Source organism: Glycine soja, chromosome 12, assembly GCF_004193775.1.
Source record: "Glycine soja cultivar W05 chromosome 12, ASM419377v2, whole genome shotgun sequence".
NCBI lineage: Eukaryota > Viridiplantae > Streptophyta > Magnoliopsida > Fabales > Fabaceae > Glycine > Glycine soja.
In genome coordinates, this window is record NC_041013.1 from 5354214 (window position 1) to 5375312 (window position 21099).

The window sequence follows — 21099 nt, forward strand, 5'->3', positions numbered from 1 at the left end:
AACTGGTAAATTAAACTACAGAGAGACTAAACTAGTGAGCTAAGATAAATAAGAGAACTAAATTTGTAATTAAGCCTAAAATAAATATAAAATTATTTTTTAAGCAAAAACAATTTTAAAAAACACATAAAAATATATAAATATTTTATTAAAAATAAATACTTATTTTAATAAATAAATTTTAACAAAATGACCCCAGATTTTTTTGAATTTGAAAAGATGCGGTTGAATTAAAAAAAAAGTCAGTAAAAAGTGGAAGGAGCAGGTGAGAATTATACGGTAGGACACATGGAGTGCAGTTCGCGGACGCAAAGCTCTACTTCAAACCGATTAATTCGGGTTCCGTGAAGTGTCAAAGACTCTCTCTAGTACTCTTTTGTTTTGTTTCGTTCCTCTCTCACCCCTTCCTTTGTTACCCTTCACTTGCACGCTCAGCACACACACTATCCTCTTAACAAAACACAAACCAGTGTTCAGTGTTCAGTGTTCAGTGTTACACTTCACACAGACAAGAATCCAAGACAACAAGGGAAACCAGACACATCATTAACACACGACACAAACATCCTCACTACTCTTCCATCTTCATTAAGTTAAGGTTAGAACTCATGGTTCCATGCACATTTCCCTTCCCATCTACATTCTACTTTTTCTCATAATACACGTAACATTATTATTAATTACTGCTTCATTTGTTACCTCTCACATAATTTCTTGCTGCCCAGGTTATTATAATATAGCACATGGCAAACAAAGATCTTCCACTTCATTAAAGTTCTTCACTTTAACTCCCTGGTTCCAGTTTCATCCCTTTTCCATCTTCACATTTGTTTTCTCTTTTTCGCATAAAACTGCTTTGCTTCTTAATTTGTCAAAATAAAAGACGTTACTTTGTTGAACCTGAAATGTGATAAAAAGCGCTTTTTTTGCCTGTTAAAAGTTATGCCAAAACAAACTGACACCAACATTAGAGCTGCAAGTGCAAGGTCTGGTAGCTTTCCCTGTATGAAATATTTTACTTGAATCCTTTTTTTAAAAGCAAAGGGAATATATTAAGAAAAAAGGGGTGATTCCTTAACGTACTTCTTTTGTCCGTTTCTTTCTCTGCGTCTTCCGCTTTTTATTTCATGCTTTAATAAATTAATCTCTCTCTTTCTCTCTCAAAAGATGGGTTCTCTTTTCAGTGTTTCTTCCTTCCTTCCATCGTCTTCTTTTGTTGCCTGGTTTAACGTTTTTTCATGCTTTCTCGTTTCCTGTAACATCTGATTCCTCTCCTCTTGTTCCCAATGAGATGAGAATCATTGCACGAGGTTTTTTTTCCTTATCCGTTTTGGCGTTTTTCTATTCTGCAATGCACATGGATAGAACATGCTTTGTTATAAAATTATCTTGTTTGTTTTCTCATTGAAGCAATAATCATGTGGAAAATGTCAATGGGTTACAGCCTAGTGTATTGATCATTTTGGCTTTTGCGTTTGGCAGACAGAATCAGAAGGTTTGAGCGTTTTTAGATAAATGGATATGTGTTCATATCACACCAACTTCACATCCTAAACTCTCGTTGAATGGACCGTGCCTTCTTTCAAGGCTAAAATGGGGGCTTAGAAAATTTCATTCGTGTTTTACAATAATACCCCTTGTAAATGTATGCATGAGAAAGAGGTGTAAAAACCGGTCCCATGCTGGTTGCTAGTTATAGTGGATTGGGGCAACCAACATGGTGTGACATGGTTAGTATATAACCTTGTCACTTGAGCATGTGGTCAAGGATTCAATGCCTCACTGGTTTGTATGGATAAATACATGTTGGAAGAGTTCAGCCTGTTAAATAGATTTCAGTAGCTTGAGGTACCCACCAAAAGAAAATGGGTTGGGGCAAAAAAAAAAAAAAGAGAGATTAAATTTGGGTATCTAAAATGAAGCTCAAACTCAATGAAAGCTCGGTCTGTTCAAGCTTTTGGTGGGTTTTTGCGGTCTATGTCTAGATTGAGTCTTGATCAGATCAGACTAAAAAAGTCTACTTTTAATTTGGACTCACAATTTAAAGCTCAAATCCTTCATTTCTTTAGGCAGATTTGGGCCAAGTCAGGCGATCCATTTTGCTACCTCTAGATGAGAATGAAATTGATTCATTAGCACATAGGGGTGAATTGGTATTTTCCTCGTTTGAGATGGGGTTGATGTTAGGCCCCTGTGTAATTTCATCATTTTCTGTTGTTGTAATTGTAGGCCCCTCTTGATCATTACCGGGTGCTGTTAACCTGAAAGCTTGTCATAGCATCAGTTGGTAATGAGAACATTTTCCCTCATGTGTGGACCTGTGGTTGACATTTTGTATTAATACCAATTTGCTTGACTTTTATTTTTCCATCCTTTGAAGTGGTTCCCATCATCCTTACTTGCACACACCTTTCTAGTGATATCTTTTGTCACATTTTATTTTTATTGATACTTTTAGGGTGTAGGGAAATCTATGAAGGGTTTTCTTTATTCACTATGTGTTATTTTTAGGTACTTAGTCACTTGTAAGGTTAAGGTGCTTTTTTATTTTAGCATTGAAGTGAAAATCACAGTGAGCAAATCTTCTGCATTTATAGCATAGGAGGTGAAGATAAGAAGATCACCCCATCCTGCATGAACACATTTATTTTTTTTCCATAACTTCAACCTTCACATTGGATTCTCTTGTCTCAGTGTGTGATATTTGTCTGAACTGTTACAGTCCTTGTGGGTCAGGGAGCATTCAAGCAGTGAGGCCCAACTAATTAACCTGTTTCTCTTTACTGGATATAAGGCAATTAAACCATGCAAACACCAAAGACAAGGTAATCTTGGATTAATTGGTCCATTGCTCTTTTCCTGTTTTTATTAATTTGCTTCTTACTTTGCTAATTCAAAAAGATTTCTGGTTTTAAAATGCAATTAGAAAGTTAAATCAGCTCTGTGGTATTGTTTACCTTGATATATGTTGTATTTCTCTATTTTCTCCTTTATCAAATTTTAATGTCATTTAGTATTTCTAAAATAGAAAGAGAAAATGTGAATAAATAATAAGCTCTATATTAATTTTTCATGTTGTTAACAGCAATTAGTGCACCAAATGTTTGTCAAGTTTTTACAAGTGTCAAGTCTCCTCCTTCAAGCTTGGGGCACTTGCTATTAGCAGATACCCTGGGCTTCTCCTTTGTTGGGAGTAAATCCTTCTTTTTGTTTTCTTTTGCGTTTTCTCGTTCCAAAAAAAAAAATACCACCGAGTTCATGCCATTTTCATACAAAGCTATTAGCTGCAGTGGAGAATGCTTCAGATTTTTCTTTGTCTCAACATGCATATCTAATTGCAACTTGTCCTGCAATATTAATTTTGCTGGATTCTGGATTATTCTTTTATTTGTAAATTTGTATAATTTTATCTTCCAATATGATCAATTGCCGTAGGCTAACCAAGATATCATGACTCTACAACCAAAAAGGCTCTATTGAGTTTACCAAAATAATGTGTTATTTTTTTAGACCAATTGTGTTATTATAAAAGATAAATAGTTTGATGATGGCCCAGCATATTTGTCTCCAAACCTGAAGGCCTAATGATTCCTCTACACGTTTCCATTTTGGTTGCTTTAAAATGGCTTGTCCCTTTAACTGCGGAATGGGAGATTGGGACCTGGGGCAGTTATTACCAATTCTAATGAGTGAACAAAACATTGGTTTTTTCTATGAATCAACAGCCATATTATTACTTCTTTTTTTTTCTTCTCCCTAATGAGTATCAAATTTTAAAGGCATTATATCATTTGGTTAGGGCAAATGGGCAGTATGTAGCACCAACTATCCCCATTGAGCAATGGTGATAATATTTCTTGAAATGATAAGATTCTCTGCCAATTACTAGAAATTTGCAATTGAAAATTCACTGTTAGTCACCTTGTTAATTAATTGAAAATATTTCATAACATGTGCTTGGAAGACACTTTTCATTTTCAAACTGAATTTATGAAGTTGATGGCACCTAGGTTATATTAGGAAGACTTTCTTGTAACTTTTAGGAGTTTCTTCGTTTGTGCTTGGAAGACACTTTTCATTTTCAAACTGAATTTATGAAGATGATGACTCTATGTTATATTAGGAAGACTTTCTTGTAAACTATAGGAATTATTCTCACGTTGTTGTTATACTCAATTACTCTGTTGTTTTTTTAGCTTGTATTTGTGTATGTTTAAATTTGGCTTGAAGAATGGTTCGACTTATGTAGTCTCAAAGCTATATCATCTAAAAGAATTTCTGCTGCTATGTGAGTGTGAGGATAATGTTTAATATGGCTACGAGGTATTTATGGCTAGAATTGAGAGATATGGGTTTCCATTCCTCACAATGGAATTCACTTGTTTACATTTGTATATTCTGATTTCAGAAATGGATCCTCTGATGTGCCTCAGAAGGTGTCTCCACGTGCTGTACGCCAACTCAAGCCTACTACTCTGGACATTGATTCTGCATCTTCTTTAAGTCAGGCTACTAAATCATCAAAAGAAAGAAGCCCCAAAGTCACTGACCGCAGATCACCCAGAAGCCCAGTTATTGAGGTAAAAATTCTTTTATAAATACTATATTCAGTGCAGATATTTTAACTGAAAGTGTTTGAACCAAAGTATCTGTTGGATAATCTTCACAATGAGAACCATGATCTCCTATTAGATAAGCTTTTTTTGTTTGATATTTTAGTAGCTTATGAAAGAAGCTATGCCAAAAGTGTTTCTAAATGCAATGTGGGACTGTTTCCTGGTTTCCTTTCAAAAGTACTAGCTTATGGGTGCTATTAATTATTTATCTTGAAGTTCATTTTAGGATGTAGATTCTCCTCCTACAAAAGCACTTTAGCCATTTAGTAATTGGATAATAAATGGACCTTTTTTAAATGATTCTACTCTTAAATATTTAAGTGTATTCAAGTCACGGATGTACAAGTCACAGTTTTCTTAGTCTCCTATCCTTTACAAGTGAGAAGGGAATCACGTTGCACATGCTTTAGCCAATTTTACTTTTTCTTGTTTTAATGTGTTGGGTTGAGGATTATCCGTATCAAGTTGATACACCTATCTCTTCTGATGTACAAAATTTACATATTTCCTCTTGAATGAAATTCCCCAATACGTGTTGAACTTCAAAAAAAATGTCATTGAGGAGAGTGAGTAGAATAAACTACTGGGCTGCAATATAACAACTTATCATTGGTTTTATATTTGTGTTTGGGCATCGTACATAATGACTTGTAAAATCCTTGTTTTTATATGTTTCAGAGCCTCTGAGGTATGAGGTATCTTGTGTCATTTTTCAATTTTCATTTTTTTCAATTTTGTTCTACTTGGGATTTGTTATCCAGGTTGATATGATGTGTTTTCTCAAATTTGTCACATTTTTGTAGTCTTGAAATTTGTAGATAATTATAAACCATTGTAATTTTATGTTGCTTTAGAGGAAGCGCCCTAGCAAAATATCTGAGTTGGAATCTCAAATTTCTCAACTCCAAAATGATTTGAAGAAGGTGAGGGACCAGTTTATCTTGTCCGAATCATGCAAGAAGCAAGCTCAGCAAGAAGCTGAGGAGTCCAAGGAGCAACTATTGGCCCTATCTGCAAAACTTGAAGAGTCACAAAAACAAGTTCTGGATCTTTGTGCTACTGGAGAAGCTCGTGTTCTTGAGCTCCAGAAAATTGTAGAAGAACGTGATATGGCATGCCGATCTGAGCTTGAGGCCTCCAAAAAGCAGCTCTCAGTTGAGTCTGCTTCCCTGGCATCTGCAGCGAATGAAATTCAGTTGCTCAAGGCGCAACTTGAATTGGTTGCTAATTGTGAGAGCGTGCAATCTCAACATGCAGAATCAGCAGACATGGAGCTACTAAACCTTAAGCAGAACTTGTCAGAAACTCTTTCTCTTGTGGACGCCTTGAAAAACCAAGTAAGGGATTGCAAAGAGTCTGAAGCTCAGGCCCAAGCATTGGTCAATGAAACTACGGTGCAACTTGAGGCCGCAAAAGGAACTGTTGAGTTCCTAAGGGCTGATGTTGCAAGAGCTGTTGATGGCTACAACTCCGTTGCTTTAGAGTTAGACCAGTCTAAAGCTCGGGTGAACTCACTAGAGGCACTTGTTAGCAAAATTGAGAAAGACCCCATCAATAATAAATGCATCCCTTCTGAAAATGTTGCAGATGACCATAAATCTGAGCACCAACCTGAAATATTGAAAGAGGGAGAGGATCCTAATCAGCTGGAAGCAGAAGTTGTTTCTTTGAAGTCCGAGGTTGAACAATTGAGATCTGCTATAGAGACTGCTGAGACTAAATACCAAGAGGAACAGATTCGAAGCATGGTGCAGATCAGGAATGCATATGAGTTAGTAGAGCAGATAAAATCTGAATCAGGTAAGAGGGAATGTGAGCTAGAGGCTGAGTTGAAAAAGAAGAAAGCTGATATTGAAGAGTTGAAGGCTAACCTAATGGACAAGGAAACTGAGTTGCAAGGCATTGTGGAGGAGAATGACAACTTGAACCTAAAACTTGAAGAGAGCATGTCATCCAAAAATGAGCACAAACTCAAAAGGGAAATTAAAAGACTAGCAGAATGTGTGGCAGAACTGAAGGCGGATATGATGGACAAGGAGACAACACTGCAAAGCATATCTGAAGAGAACGAAATGCTGAAATCGGAAATCAACAACAGTGGCAAAGCGAGAGAGGAAGTTGCTGCTGAAGTAGAGGGAGCCAAGGCGGCAGAACACGAGGCTCTCATGAAACTTGGGATTGTGATGGAGGAAGCAGATAAGAGCAACAAGAAGGCTGCAAGAGTGGCTGAGCAGCTGGAAGCGGCACAAGCTGCAAACTTGGAAATGGAAGCTGAACTGAGAAGACTGAAGGTGCAGTCTGATCAGTGGAGGAAGGCTGCAGAGGCAGCTGCTGCTATGATTTCAACAGGGAACAACAATGGGAGGCTCACAGAGAGAACTGTGTCTTTGGATAACAACAACTATATGTGCTCACCCTATGCTGAAGACATGGATGATGATTTCCAGAGGAAGAAAAATGGCAACATGCTGAAGAAGATTGGAGTCTTGTGGAAGAAGCCTCAAAAATAGTTGTGATGATGTCTGATTTATGAAGTGTTCTGAAATTGTAGTCCAATAAATAGTGTGTTCATGTCATGTTTATTACTATGTCTTTTGCAATTGTCTGACCCCTACATTACCCTCTGCACTGCACTGTAAATCCTGCCCCTATCTGAAACTGTTTGTGAACTGTACTTGAAACATTGGCGTTTAATTATTGAATGAACTAAGCTCTTAACATAATTCTCCTCCACCCGGGAATATGTTTGGATTCTAGAAAAATGCTAATCAGTCTCTTATGAACTGGTTAAGAAACTTAAAGTAAAAATATGTTTTTGAAAGACAAAAAATTATGTTATCCGTGATTTTTTTATGTTGTGTTATAATTTATGTAATAAATATATATTTTTTTATTTTTAATAAATGTCTTAAGGACACTAATTAATAAAATTCTTAATTTTATTGTTTATTTGGGAAATGAATATTAATGTGGCATTTGAATTCAATACTTACATTTGGTAAATGTTTCTATTTTCTTTTAAAGTAGTAAATAGTTTTTTGTTTTTTTACCTATAATAAAAAAATACCTTCCTAATAAGGACATTTTGTAATAGTGGTCATCCTGCTTGAATATAAGTCTTCCATAAAAGTTATCTGCTGACTGCTGATTTGTAAAAAGAAAAAAAAAATCGCTAACATGTTTTGTAATTTTTCAGTTTCCTCAAGATTAATCTCTCCTTATGCAGTCAGCCAAATGGTAGGGTAAAATAAATTTAAGTATAGTTCTTTTTAGGTGTTATTTGTACTGTACATGATGAAAGTTTTATCCACTTTAATGATTAAGTTAAATTTTAATTTTAATTTTAATTAAAGATATTTAAAAGCACTTAAAAAACGATATATTTTTTTTCCTACTAATGAGACCTTTTTAACAATGTTTTTTTTTCTTCATACAAACCTAGGAAGGCTTATTTAAAGAATTCGAGTTCCTTTCACTGAGATCAATGCATGTTAATAATATCTTTCAAATTTAACATCAGTATCACATACCATTTTCGGTTAGGTAAATGAAATGCGATATATTTTTTAATTAGATATAAAAAGAAAAACTGTGTCTTAGGTATAAAACAAAATAGGGGCTTGATTTTTTTTCTCATTTTTTTATTTTGAAAATGTTTTTTTATAATAATTTTACACTAAGTAATTAGTTTCTTATGCAAAATCAATTAAGTTTTGAAAAATGTTTTCAAAACAAGTATTTTTTCAGAAGGGATTCAACCCAATTGGTTGAGTAATGTGAATTATTATAAACTCTTTCATATTTGAGTTAGATTCCTACAAATAAAAAAAAATAAGATTTTAAAAACTAAAAAAAAAAGCAGTTGAGCAATGGTTTTTCATAGGTTAAATTATTTTATTGTTTATTTAATTTGTTATTTAGTTTCAATTTGATTCTTTAATTTTTAAAATCAATTCAATTTAATTCTATCATCTAAATTAAATTGAAGATGCTAGAAATATATCTTTTGTGACCGTTTAAAACTATTCAGTAAATCACTTCAAAATATAATTTCTTAATACCAATTGACTCAATTTAATAGGTATGACTAAATTGAATCAATTTTAAAAATAAGAGAACCTAATTGAATAAAAAAAAATAAAAAACCAAATTAAATCTAAAATATAAATGAAATGAAAAAACTAATTTAACCTTTTTCATATTTTTTTTTATTTTCATCTTGTCAATGTTTTTCTCCCCCTTCACCAACTATCTAAGCAAGCTTATTTAGTTGCATTCTGAAAACTAAAATCAATTTTTAAAAATAAGAATTAAACACACCCTTGGACCTAGGAGCCTGAGAAAATAAATTTAAAATGAAAAAAATCATATGTGATAGGAGTACGAATCCTGATCGGTGTGTGTATAGAGAAATCATTCTTGAAAGACAACAACGCACCTATGAGTGCTAGCAAATTCTTCGGAAGAGTTTAAAAATCTCAATAAACAACCTGAATACTCCTTTGCAATCATATACGAAAAAAAAATTAAAATGGAAAATGGCCTTTTAGTCTAAGAAAGAAGGCTTCACACGTTATTAAATTTAGTTAAGGTAACGGTTAGGGTTTGAGTGTGGCGTGGTAAGTAGTGTAGTAGCTGGTTCTTACATGCCCACTCCGTCCGGCTCAGAAGCTGCCATTGGTACTCGCCACACGCCACCATGGAGCCAGTCTCATTTCGCAACGCTATTTCATTTAACGAAATCGTTTTTTCTGACTTTGAATGGTTATTTATGTTTCAGCATAATGATCATTACCTGTTGTAGTGCAATTTCCTTCATTCCATTAATCAACACTCTTAAAAATTCATGCTATAATGTCTTTTTTCTTTCCAATTCACATAGAGGAATCATTCTTAAAAGGGTGTTTGGACTTTGGAATAGTATTCAGCTCCCCGCCAGAATTGGAGGAAATTCAAAAAATAGTGTTTTTTTTTTTTTAAAGTAAATTATGTTTCACATGAGCATGCATAATATGATATTGCCAAAAGGATAAGATTTTCCTGCAATCAAAATATACTATTAGTTATAGATTTGTGAGCTTATAACAATTTGTCTGTATAATTTAGCTCAGTGTTCACTTGTAAGTTGTAACTATTATTGAGTAGTTGCTTTGAGCTGAAAATGCTTTTATATTTGTCCAAATTATCATTCATGTAGTCTACTTTAGTTGCCCACAGATGTTTACTTTTGAGTGGTGCAACCGGAAACAATTGGAATCTTATGTTTCAGGAGCCATTTTCATGTTTGAATCATCTTGTCTTTTAAAAATGTCATTTTATTATAAAACGACGACCATTGTATAGCAACTGCAGGACGTGCCCTTCCTCTTTATATACTTACGTCTAACGTGATAACTGATAACACAAGAACTTTCATATCTAATAAAGCTTAATTTATTCAGTATTTCACACTTCAGAGAAAATATTGACACACAACAATGCAGTAGCTCCTCTGTTGTGTATTACTTTTGCCAATTGAATCACTGTTTACTATCCAGTCTTCTGTATTAAACTAAAGGGTCCATTATCATAGGGTGAACTAATAATAGTTAATAGCTATGTACTGGCATTGTTTCCTTTGTCAGGAAAACACATGGTATGGGAGCTGCTCGCAAGTTGAATTCCCACCGAAGAAGGCAGAGGAAGGCTGACAAATCATACAAGAAATCACATCTTGGAAATGAATGGAAAAAGCCATTTGCTGGATCGTCTCATGCAAAAGGCATTGTTAGCCTAATAATATATACTTTTCTGTCGATGGCATGCATACCATTTTTACTTTGAAATTTTCCATAAGCTTTAACAAAAGATTTGTCTAAATTGACATCTTACACAGTGGGATTGAGACTAAGCAACCAAACTCTGCCATTAGAAAATGTGCTCGAGTACAATTAATAAAAAATGGAAAGAAGATTGCAGCTTTTGTGCCAAATGATGGTTGCTTGAACTATATTGAAGAAAATGTAAGTTTTGCTAAAAAAGGGAAGTGGAGGTATTGGGGTGAATTTTGTTTTTCTTTTTCCTTTCCAATTAAAAATTGATGCTTGTTATGGCTCGTGCAGGATGAAATGCTTATTGCTGGTTTTGGGCGAAAAGGGCATGCAGTTGGAGATATTCCTGGAGTCCGATTTAAGGTTGTGAAGGTATCTGGGGTGTCTCTTCTCGCCCTCTTCAAAGAGAAGAAGGAGAAGCCTAGGTCTTGAGTTATTGCTTTTAGGAGTCCCCATCTTTGGTTTTTTATGGTTTTCAATTGTAGGAATTGGGACAAGTAGAACATGGTTCTCTTCTCTTCATGGATCTAGAACCTTGCACATTTCAATCCTATGTGTGGACTTGTTAAAAATCATGCTCATTTGTTGGTTTATTGATTGTTAATATTATGGAGAGTATGGCTTGTATATTGGTTTTCCACGAGATTGCTCTTTCTTCAATCACCTGCGGTTGGAACTTGGCATTAAAGAATGTAAAATCCATAACAAGGTTACAGAACTGAAGGGTTAATCTACTGTTGAACATTATAGGATTGTTGACTTCGGCTTGACAAACAAGGTCATTTGGCATGGACAGAAATTTTATGAAGTTCCTCTTCATCATTTAAAGTTTTTATGAAGATTTATTAGTTGATACAATATGAATATGTATTTGAAATATTACTCATGTTAGACCGACTCCCCTCGCATCAGTTGTAGAGATTTTATTCTCTTGAACCTAACTGGGGTCTCATCTCATTCCCACGTTTTATTGCTGTTTAGCGGGCGCTTTGCCCTCCTGCAAATTAAAATAAATAAAGTTCTTCACAGATCATAGATAATCTCACTGTAACCAAAAATTAAAATCTTACGTATTCCCATTATGATCTGTAATTTTTTATTTTTATTTTTTGCTTTATATTTCTTTCCTTACATCTAATTACTCACAAATTGCCTTGTGAGATATCTTTGCTGATAATGCTTTTACACATAATTTATGTAAGTTGATATCATAAGATTAGTTCCTATGTAGTGTAACATGTGAAACTCGGGTTCTAAAAAAACTTCTCACTCTAAATTTAATAATTTGATGTAATAATCATCTTACACTGGAGAATTTCAAAGACAAAATATCTTATTACTCTTCTCTTTGAGGATTCTCTGTCGTTTGTCTCGTTTTAAAAGGATTTATATTACTAAACTTAATTGGAAGAACTTATGTGTCTGTGCATGTGCTCATCTGATGAGTGACTCTCAAGTCTGAACAAGTGGCACATTTGTCTCGTCGCCGTAATTCAATTGTCAAGACAAGTGACATGTCCCTTGGCCCATAAGGTTCCAAATATTCCAATTATGTTACATGCTTCAACTTATTTTTGGGGTCGAAAATGACTTGCTTCAACTTAGAAGATCTCAAAATTCATGCCTGCACATACTTCAACTTATAATGAAAAACCTTTTTTGGTTTAAACCACTGCTTCATTTTCTGGAGTGTATTTTTGGCTACGTAAGTATGTCGAAATTCCGTAACTCTGAAATGTATTGTACGTAATTCAAAGGAACAAAGCCAAGCATTTTCTTTAATTTGTTCCCCTACACTTCTTAGTCCTACATAAATATATATATCCAATTCCATTAAAAGCACACAAGGGTAATGTAAAGCATTATTTAAATTGTAAAGCCTTGTGAATACAAGATTAAGAAACTAAAAGTAAAGCACATAGATGGAATAATATACTATCATGTTTGTGCCATGTGCTTGTCAGATAAACAAGAGATAGTGCTAGTTGGAGACTTTGACCAACTGTACTTGCTCCACCTCGTTCTCATTTGAATCCCCAACCAAAGTAGGCCCAGTACTTGTTGCTCTTTGAGGTGAATGTGACGGTCAATTTAAAATATTGTTCATTGCTGACATAATTTAAAATATAGTCCCTTTAGTCCTATTATAATTTGTCATATCATAATCATAATCATCTAATTAAAGATCAACCCTAGGCCCATCTCCTGCCACCAATCCCTCTACCCTTAATTAAGGACAAAACTGTAATCTCATCTAAACTAGGAGGAAAAAACACTTCTTCAATTATGCTATACAGCTGCATATATCTATTTTCATACCCAAAGAGCGAATTCTCAAAGAGTGACAGCAAAACAAATCAGATTCTCCCTCTGACTCCATTGAATTTTTTATGCCGCAGAACCACGTCCTCTTAAAAAATTTCAAACTATGATGTAGTAATGTAAGCTCATTGTCATTGATTACTGAGGCAAATTGAAATTATTTTCAAACTTACAACTGACGTTTCCTCACGCCCAAATCCTAAGTTGGATATGGTCTGCCAAGTGCTAAAGAGGGACAAAATCCTTCCCGAAGTTGGCGCTCATGCTTCACTGAAATTTCTATTCTAAAATTCTAATCGCCTGATTCAGCTCCACTATCATATATCATATGATATAATGGTACACATTCACTACATTGGTAACAACTTTAATTTAATTTAATAATGCATTTCAATAATATATAGTAGTCAGTTGTCAGTACAAAAACATGTTCTAAGAATCTACCTGGTGAGAATAAGATGCAATCGTAGAAGAATAACTTGAAACCATCACACTAATTATAAATCCAAAGCTCCTGAAAATTTGATTCTAACTGTTCAGGCTCGATCAGGCTGCATTAAACCATGAAACATCACTCTCATTCTCTCTCTCTCTCTCTCTCATATGTCAAATAAGGAAATGATGATTTTGATTCTCTATATCTACTTCTCTCCAACTTCATTGACTTGGTTAGCAAACAACCTCTGAATTTCATTAGTCTATTCACCAATTAAAAAGATAGTAGTAGCGCAAAAAATTTGACAATTTAAGGGGCAAAAAAGAGAAAAACAAACAAGAAAAAAAAAAGGAAAGAAAAGATGATTCAAGGGAATCAACCAAACCCCTATAATTAACCCAGCACTCAAAAGGATATTGAAAGTCCTAATTAGACTAATAATATTTTTAATAAAAACATGAGAAAGGAAATAAAATTATCAGTAGTGCCTTGTGTTGTCTACATTAGGGGACTGTTGAGAAGTCCATGCCATGATGAATTGATGCCATTCCAACTAGCTCTTCCTGAGTCAAGTTCACCCATGTTTGTGTCAGCATTATTGAATTGCCATGGAAAACCCCACAACACCCTACTCTCACTACTTGGTTCCCTTCCATTGCAAATTTCTTGCTTCATGGTGGTGACTGTCACTGCCTGTGTGGATGCAACACTCATTTCTTGATCATTATAAGGCATCATCATCATCTCTCCACCACAAGAAGCATTTCCATTGTCCACCTCCCCCATGTCTCCATTCCCATATCCATAGTACAGATTCTGCTGCATATTACTACTTTGTGTTCCAAGGAACCCACTTCTGAGGGCATCCAAGAACCCTGGGTTTGTGGATGATGATGAGTGATGATGCATGCCAAGGATATTATCACATGGGGTGCTTGGGTGGTGGTTCCCCAACATTGAAAGATCATGCTCATCATACCCCAATTGCCCACATGACTGCTTTTGAAGCCTTGCCAATGCAAGAGTGAGGTCACTTGAGTCATAGGACAATGAAGGAAGGCCAATGAGAGAGTTAGGATTTGGTGTGAATGCTTGGTCTTGAACTCTCTTTGATGTTGAAGATGATGATGATGATGACCTTTTGTTCTTCCTGCACCCTCCTCCCACAGGGACATTCCTAAGTGTACCTCCTTTGGTCCAATATCTCCTGCAGGACTTGCAGAAATACCTTGGTTGGGAGAGGCTGTAATTATTGTAGTAGCAGAATTTGGTGTTGGTGGAGTCACATCTGGGACACTTCAGAGCCTGTTCTGGCTGAGGCCTTGGCTTCCTCTCTTGCTGTGCTTTTGAACATGCCAACATGTTCTCCAATGACTGGCTAGACATTTGCTGCAACAAACAATACATCCAAATTAACTAATTGATCACATGTGAAATGAAACATAGGAATTAACCAATTAATCCTCAACCCAATTCGAATATATATTTTTTTATTTGTGGAAATTAAAAACAATGTCAAGAAAATTTACAATAACTTATTAATTATATTTAACCAACTGAATTATATTCCTTTTAACATCCCATTTGAGTGTATGCTTACAAGTTATATACATATAGAAATGAAAGGTTAATTTTAAGAATTAAAAAATTACAGTACATACATCAGGTATATATATACGTATAATTGAATTTCCAATTAACTCAAAGGGATTTGCCTTTACTTTCTACTTCGAGAGACAAATCAATTACATACCCCGGCTATATATAAGTATGAGTTTCATAGAAAACGCCATGAATAGTATAGTATATGGTTTAGAATAACGAGGGATGGACAGAAGTTTCCTATATAAAAATGTTAAATAATATAAAATCAATAATTCTGTGTGAATTAAGACCATTAATTTCCTTCTTCACTCATCCAAATTCATCTTAAGGAAGAATTAAAACCAAAACCAAGTATTAAAAAAGCCATGAAAGACAAAAGAAAAGACAAAATTAAGACACGTTGATATAAAACACAAAAAAAAGCACGCATGCATGTTATGATATATCATGTATGCAATGATATTTACCTGGTGTTGTCCACTGGAAGGATCCATCCATACAAAGAAAATATGCAAACTCCTGAGGTAAGTGATGAGTTTAAGAACTTGAAAAGGAAAGCAAGAGTTTTTGCTTGTGTGTGTGATGTGTATGATAGTACTTGAGGGAAGGGAAAGAGGGTAGAGCAAAGTGTAGAAGAGAGAAGAGTATAGAGAGAGTTTAGGAAGTCATGCAAAGAAGTGAGGTAATGGTAATAGAAACCACAGGCGTAGGACTAGTTATATATAAAGCACCCCACACACAAGCAATCCCAAGAGAGAGAAAGAAGGGTAATGTGGTAATGATGGGTTTTGCCGTACAAGATGATGGATGAGGTTGGCTTGCACGCAGAGAAAGCATTAAGAAAATTCGAGTGCCTTCACTTCCCTACTTACCCAATTCTGTTCTGCAACGGTTTCATACGAACCAAAAAAAACACAAACAAAAAGAAACACAAAACACAAACACACCCTTCTCTCGTGGGTCCCCTCTCGCGTGGATGCAACTATTAGTGGACCCCACCTCACCAACGGTCCCCACACATCCACCACTCCCTCTCCATAATCCACTCCACCTAAAAAAAAAAAAAAAAAAAATCAAAATCAATATCAACTGCTGTTGGGATTAGCGTGGATGGGGATTAGTCTTTCATAATCCGATGAACTAAATTTGAATCTCTATGAAATATTCACATTTAATATTTAATCTACTTTGAATAGAATTTACTCTAAGAAATAAAACATGTGAAAACAAAAACAAATCCAATACCAATGAGTGTTTAATTTAGTGAAAGATACTACTCTTCCACAACATGATAATCAAGATTCAAATTTTTACTAAAAAGACATTATTTATATTTAATGTTGAATTGTAAAAAACAATCCAATTCATCGTCCGAACTAAAATAAAAAGAGAAACCTCCTGCGATCTTTTGTCAACCCCCAGATACAAAACCTCGTCCACTCGCATCTTTCCATGTTTGTTTTTTTTAAAAAAAAAAAAATTAATCATTCCATTTTCCATGTAGTACCCAATTTGTATATTTAGAAAAAAAAAAGAGAATAAATAAATAAAAAATGTTGGAATGAAAAACAAGGATTTGGTATGTGTGTATGATGAGGTGGGACCGAGAGGAAGGAGATATTATTAATTGAAATTGATGGAAGGGAAGGATTGTCGTCGTTTGTTGAATGTCCAGGTGATGTGGACTTGTAATGATGTTGGGGACAGGCAAGGGGACACTAATGACAGTGACAGAGGATCTCCATTTTCATCTTCATCCTTCCTTCGTCTTTTTTGTGCATTCATTCTCGTGTGGACACTCACTCACTGTTTCCCCCATATCCCTTATTTACATTTTTTCCCCTCATATATACATATGTTAATACTAACATATATACCTACTTAATTAACATTTATCATCAAACCAAGCATTGTAAATCAATCGACATAAAAATTATTTAACTTAATCAAAAGTTTTAGGTTTGAATTTTAAATATACAATCAATACTAATGAGAAAATTTTTATTGTTCTTGATAATCTCATTTAACTTAAATATGATTGTTTCTATTATAGTTTAGATAAGAAAAAAAAACTTAAGTAATATCTCGAAATTAAAATGTAATTAAAAATAAAAAGTATATTGAAATGATGAGTCAAATTTTTTAACAAAAATAAATTATTAGTTGAATAAATATTTCGGTACAAATATGATGAGTTTAAAAACATATTGATACATGTATGGGACGGAATTAACACGTTGTGCCTGACTCAAGAGTCATTGGTTCATTCATTCACACCTAACAAGTACTACTGCTGTCACCATTCACTCACTCACTCACTCCATATTATTCATCAGTCAATTTTTGCTTTACCTGTTTTGGGGTCTCTTGGTTTGGCCCTTCAATTTTGGTGCTGGTGGTCCCTCTTCCTGATCCAGATCAATAATAATTTGAAACACAGTCACTGACTTGTCTTACTCAACTCCCACTTATTGGATGGATGCAATGCAATTCCTGCATGCCCTTTGTTTTCCCTGTCACTCTACACGCATTAGCATTATTTCCCATTATAATCACTTCAATATATCCACAACCAATATCTTTTTGCCAAAAATAATTAATATGACCATGCATAATCATCTCAACCCCCCCTCCCCACAAAATATCTTTAAGCATAGCTAACTAATGCTATGATGTCTTATCCCTCTTGTGCGTTAGTTAGAATATCTATCTAACTTCATTCTTAGACCAAATTCATTAATGGATACATTTTAATGGGATCATAACATGCAGTACAGAATTATGGTCATAATCACTATAATGACACGACTATTGCTCAATATAAATAAACACCTCAAGAAGTAAAAGCAAATAATTTCTGTGATTGTCGGTATAAAATAATTTATTTTAAAATGATTGCAATAAAAATCAACAAATTTATTATATATAATAATTTGTAATCAAATAATGATGTATATATTATTTATTTATAAAATAAAATTATAATAAAATTATATGTCCACCTTATTTTTTAGAAACTCTTTCATCTAAAATTTTACAAAGTTAATATAAATTTTATTTTAATTATTACAAAAGATTAATTCATTTTAGCTGATATAATTAATTAAATTGACTCATAATTAAAATACATATCAAATCAAATAACAGTTGATTATGTTTAACTTCATATTCATTCATACTTTCATGCAAAATACATATTATACATATGTTAATTTAGCTTTATAGCTAATTAGAATTTTAGATATATATATACAACTACATATGCCCAGTTATATATACATTTTTGTACTTTTTTTATATACACACATAGAGACTAGAGCATATCCTTGCAAATACAGCACGATTATGGTCAATTTCTTTTCCAACTGTATGTAATATAATTCAGCAAAACAACAGACTCAAAGATTCATCTGAACCGCCAAATATATAGGGAATGATTGTATGCTAGTTACTATTATTTGCTAATGCAGAACCGAATGATTAATTTCGTCTTCTTGTTTTCCTTAATCAATCTGCAGATTAATCAGATGTATTTCTTCACACTTGGCGTTTTGTCGCTTAGCTGTAGAAAAAAAAAACTACTTTCCTTTTTTCCACAACCGATCTGTATCTTTGGGCTCGTTCTTTACTCAAAAAATAATTAGAGAAAAGTTAAGAGTCATCATTGCATTTTATAAATTTTTAATCCCTAGTTTACATAAATCATGGGGTACACTATTTCTTTCTCTTTAGTTGCAATTAAGATGAACATGCAAACCATCGGAACTGATTGCTAACCTAACAAATCATAGCTATTATGTCTATCCCGGGAAAATAGTTAAAAGAAGAAACAAATATTGCATGTGATAGATAGCTAGGTAGGTATATATGACCAAAAATTCAACTAAACTACACATATCATTGTTTTAAACTGAGGACACAATTTCGTCGAGTTTCTTGCTATTGAGAGAAATATTATTATTGTGATCATAATTATGATTGCAATTCAATCACAGACACTAAAAAACTTTGATGTTATAGTTGAAATCGCTGTTGCACGCATATCATTTTTTAAAACCTTGCTACATATCATAGGGCATTTAAGTATCTATGAATTCTTCCCACTCGAATGAAAAAAGTAGAACTATGTCATGCTAGCTAGTACGTTCTATACCGTATGATCTGTTCCTAAATTGGGTGTTATGCCTCCATAGCCATTCGTATCAGATTCTTAAGAGTGCCTAGCGGGAAAATATATAGTATAATACTAACTATGATTCATAGTGTCATTATCGTTTTGGAGTACTTGTGGAAAAAAAATAGCAAACAATGATTGATCCCACTTTGACATCCTTTGGATCCCTTGGAAATTTTAGCTTTGAGTGCACCCTATGTAACCTTAAGTCCCTGGCTAGCTAGTATTCAAAGTAACCATAGATTGAAAGGAGAAAAAAAACAATAGTATAATGTTATCATGTGGTGATTGAAATGAACATGTGTGTGAGGATTAATGGCTGATGTTTAGGATATTTATTTAAATTAAATAATAGTCGATCAAAGATTGGAGGATGCGAAAATATGTGGTGGGCCATGGATTGTAGGTGGGGTCATGAGGCATGAACATCATAGGGATCAGTCATGTTTGGTTGACTGGTCAAATTTATATCAGTCAAAGGAAACACTGAGAACAAAAAAAAAAAAAAAAGTAAAAGTAAGTGATGGGAAACTGTGCCCAACACCCCTAGGCACACAACACATACGGTGATGTTGTTTGTATTAGCATTTCTGTGAAGAAAAGAATCTGGTGTTCCCACTTCTTTCTTCCGCGCAGAATCTTTGTCTCTATGGTTGAGGTTGATATGTCTTCTAATTTTGTGTGCTGGTTGGAGTTTAATAATCATAAATCATTCTAATAATTAACAAGTAGGGTGTGATGGGTTTGGATATAAACTTAAATATACTTTTTAATTTATTATTTATTTATTTTTATTATATGATATATTTAATGAAATATATTAAAAGAATTTTTTTAACAATATCAGATAATAAAATAAAAAATTATATAATAAACTGAAAAAATATTATAAATATAAAAATATATTTAAGTAAAAAATATATAACATAAATAAATAAATAAAAAGGGTGATTTGAAAGAATGGAAACTGTGGATCGTACAGCTAAAGGCGTGTGGAATAATTTTGTAGCATACAATTTAATTTCATTGGATTGGCCAATGAACATAAAAAGGCAAAAATGTTAACCACAAATCACAACTCGTTCTTAGTTTGGAACGACTTGAAGATAATAATAATCATGATACACTATTAGTCATCGATGTTAAAAGTCGATAATTTGCATCGCTATCACTTTTTAGTTACGCATTCCGGGCATCCCTTGTTGCTGATAATTTTACACACTGAGGTTCTGTTTTGTTTGTTGGGGGAAAATTAACAGTACTAGTGTCTAGTGTTAGGTTTGTTGATGTTTAGTATAATAGGCACTCGCCTAGTCTCAATTGAATCATCTTAAAATATCATAAATCGACACAGTTGTTCAAAGATTTGGAATTCAGTTTCGTCCTCTTTATGAATACAGGTGTTATATCTTCTGATGCCACATAATTTGGATTAGTGAACAACTATTTTTAGAAAAAATCTTTGTCATTTAGGGACTAGTTAAATAGTTATAACACAAAATTATTTACAGTTTAAGTATTACGTAGTAATTTTTTAAGTAGGTTCTCTACTGACAATTTCAAAGTATCATGAGTGTTTTGTTAGGTAATAGTATTATCTCCCTCCCATAATTAATTATTGATGTTTTAGAAATTTAGCGCTTAATCAATGCTTTTGTCTCAATTGTATTTTTATTTAATATCCCATTTCTAGTGGTGTAACATAAAAAATTAACATCCTCTAAAAAAACATAAAAAATTAAGATACTACATCAAATAACATTTTAGTCCAAATATATTAGTAGTAATATAATATATCAATTAAATATTACTAGTCCAAATATATTGAGCATGTTTCCCCTGTTCTATCACTTTATTGCATACAAAGTTTGGAATAATCTTAAGAACTGATAACGGAAAAACTGAGTTCCGTTTCCAAAGTTTTGTTAAAGAGGGAAGAATATTTGAAATTTACTTTAAGTCATTGCACCCCATTTTCGGAAAGACAGCGCATGTTGGAGATCGTACATGATATTTTTTGTTTTGCACAAAATGGCAAAGAAAAATTCTAGAAATTCTACATATATAAAACTTTGTTTATTAATTAAAAACGATTTTTGTTTCCTAAATATCATATGGAAGCATTTTTTTTAATTA

The 21099-nt window shown here is 33.6% G+C and overlaps 3 protein-coding genes across 13 annotated transcripts; 2 read left to right on the top strand and 1 right to left on the bottom strand.

Annotated features, from left to right (window-relative positions):
• The first annotated feature begins 347 nt into the window (after nt 1–347).
• Nucleotides 348–7349, top strand: LOC114379815 (interactor of constitutive active ROPs 3-like). 11 transcript variants are annotated; one of them, XM_028338552.1, is made up of 6 exons: nt 348–598; nt 726–795; nt 2230–2287; nt 2723–2825; nt 4409–4580; nt 5471–7349. In XM_028338552.1, exons 4-6 carry the CDS (start codon nt 2806–2808, stop codon nt 7124–7126), a joined length of 1848 nt encoding a protein of 615 aa, XP_028194353.1. In that variant the 5' UTR covers nt 348–598; nt 726–795; nt 2230–2287; nt 2723–2805; the 3' UTR covers nt 7127–7349. The 11 variants fall into 11 exon arrangements, with proteins under 11 accessions (XP_028194353.1, XP_028194358.1, XP_028194357.1 ...); XM_028338557.1 differs by having other exon boundaries at nt 2737–2825; XM_028338556.1 differs by lacking the exon at nt 2230–2287.
• A 1913-nt stretch (nt 7350–9262) lies between these two features.
• Nucleotides 9263–10859, top strand: LOC114380304 (40S ribosomal protein S23-like). The gene is made up of 4 exons (XM_028339314.1): nt 9263–9324; nt 10241–10363; nt 10492–10618; nt 10718–10859. The coding sequence occupies exons 1-4, from the start codon at nt 9263–9265 to the stop codon at nt 10856–10858; spliced, it is 453 nt and encodes a 150-aa protein (XP_028195115.1). The 3' UTR covers nt 10859.
• A 1647-nt stretch (nt 10860–12506) lies between these two features.
• On the bottom strand, nt 12507–15644 carry LOC114378060 (dof zinc finger protein DOF2.1-like). The gene is made up of 2 exons (XM_028336575.1): nt 15257–15644; nt 12507–14573 (listed from the first exon to the last, which is right to left on the bottom strand). Exons 1-2 carry the CDS (start codon nt 15281–15283, stop codon nt 13683–13685), a joined length of 918 nt encoding a protein of 305 aa, XP_028192376.1. The 5' UTR covers nt 15284–15644; the 3' UTR covers nt 12507–13682.
• Between the last annotated feature and the right edge of the window lie 5455 nt (nt 15645–21099).

Excerpts from the sequence above, each read along its gene's own strand:
- LOC114378060 (XM_028336575.1), bottom strand. The coding sequence starts at position 15,283 with ATGGATCCTTCCAGTGGACAACACCAG. Across the intron at positions 14,574-15,256 it reads CTTCCAGTGGACAACACCAG|CAAATGTCTAGCCAGTCATT; the intron begins GTAAATATCATT and ends TGTTTGTTGCAG.
- LOC114379815 (XM_028338552.1), top strand. The coding sequence starts at position 2,806 with ATGCAAACACCAAAGACAAG. Across the intron at positions 2,826-4,408 it reads ATGCAAACACCAAAGACAAG|AAATGGATCCTCTGATGTGC; the intron begins GTAATCTTGGAT and ends TTCTGATTTCAG. Across the intron at positions 4,581-5,470 it reads CCAGAAGCCCAGTTATTGAG|AGGAAGCGCCCTAGCAAAAT; the intron begins GTAAAAATTCTT and ends ATGTTGCTTTAG.
- LOC114380304 (XM_028339314.1), top strand. The coding sequence starts at position 9,263 with ATGCCCACTCCGTCCGGCTCAGAAGCTGCCATTGGTACTCGCCACACG. Across the intron at positions 9,325-10,240 it reads CACACGCCACCATGGAGCCA|GAAAACACATGGTATGGGAG; the intron begins GTCTCATTTCGC and ends TTCCTTTGTCAG. Across the intron at positions 10,619-10,717 it reads TGAACTATATTGAAGAAAAT|GATGAAATGCTTATTGCTGG; the intron begins GTAAGTTTTGCT and ends TGGCTCGTGCAG.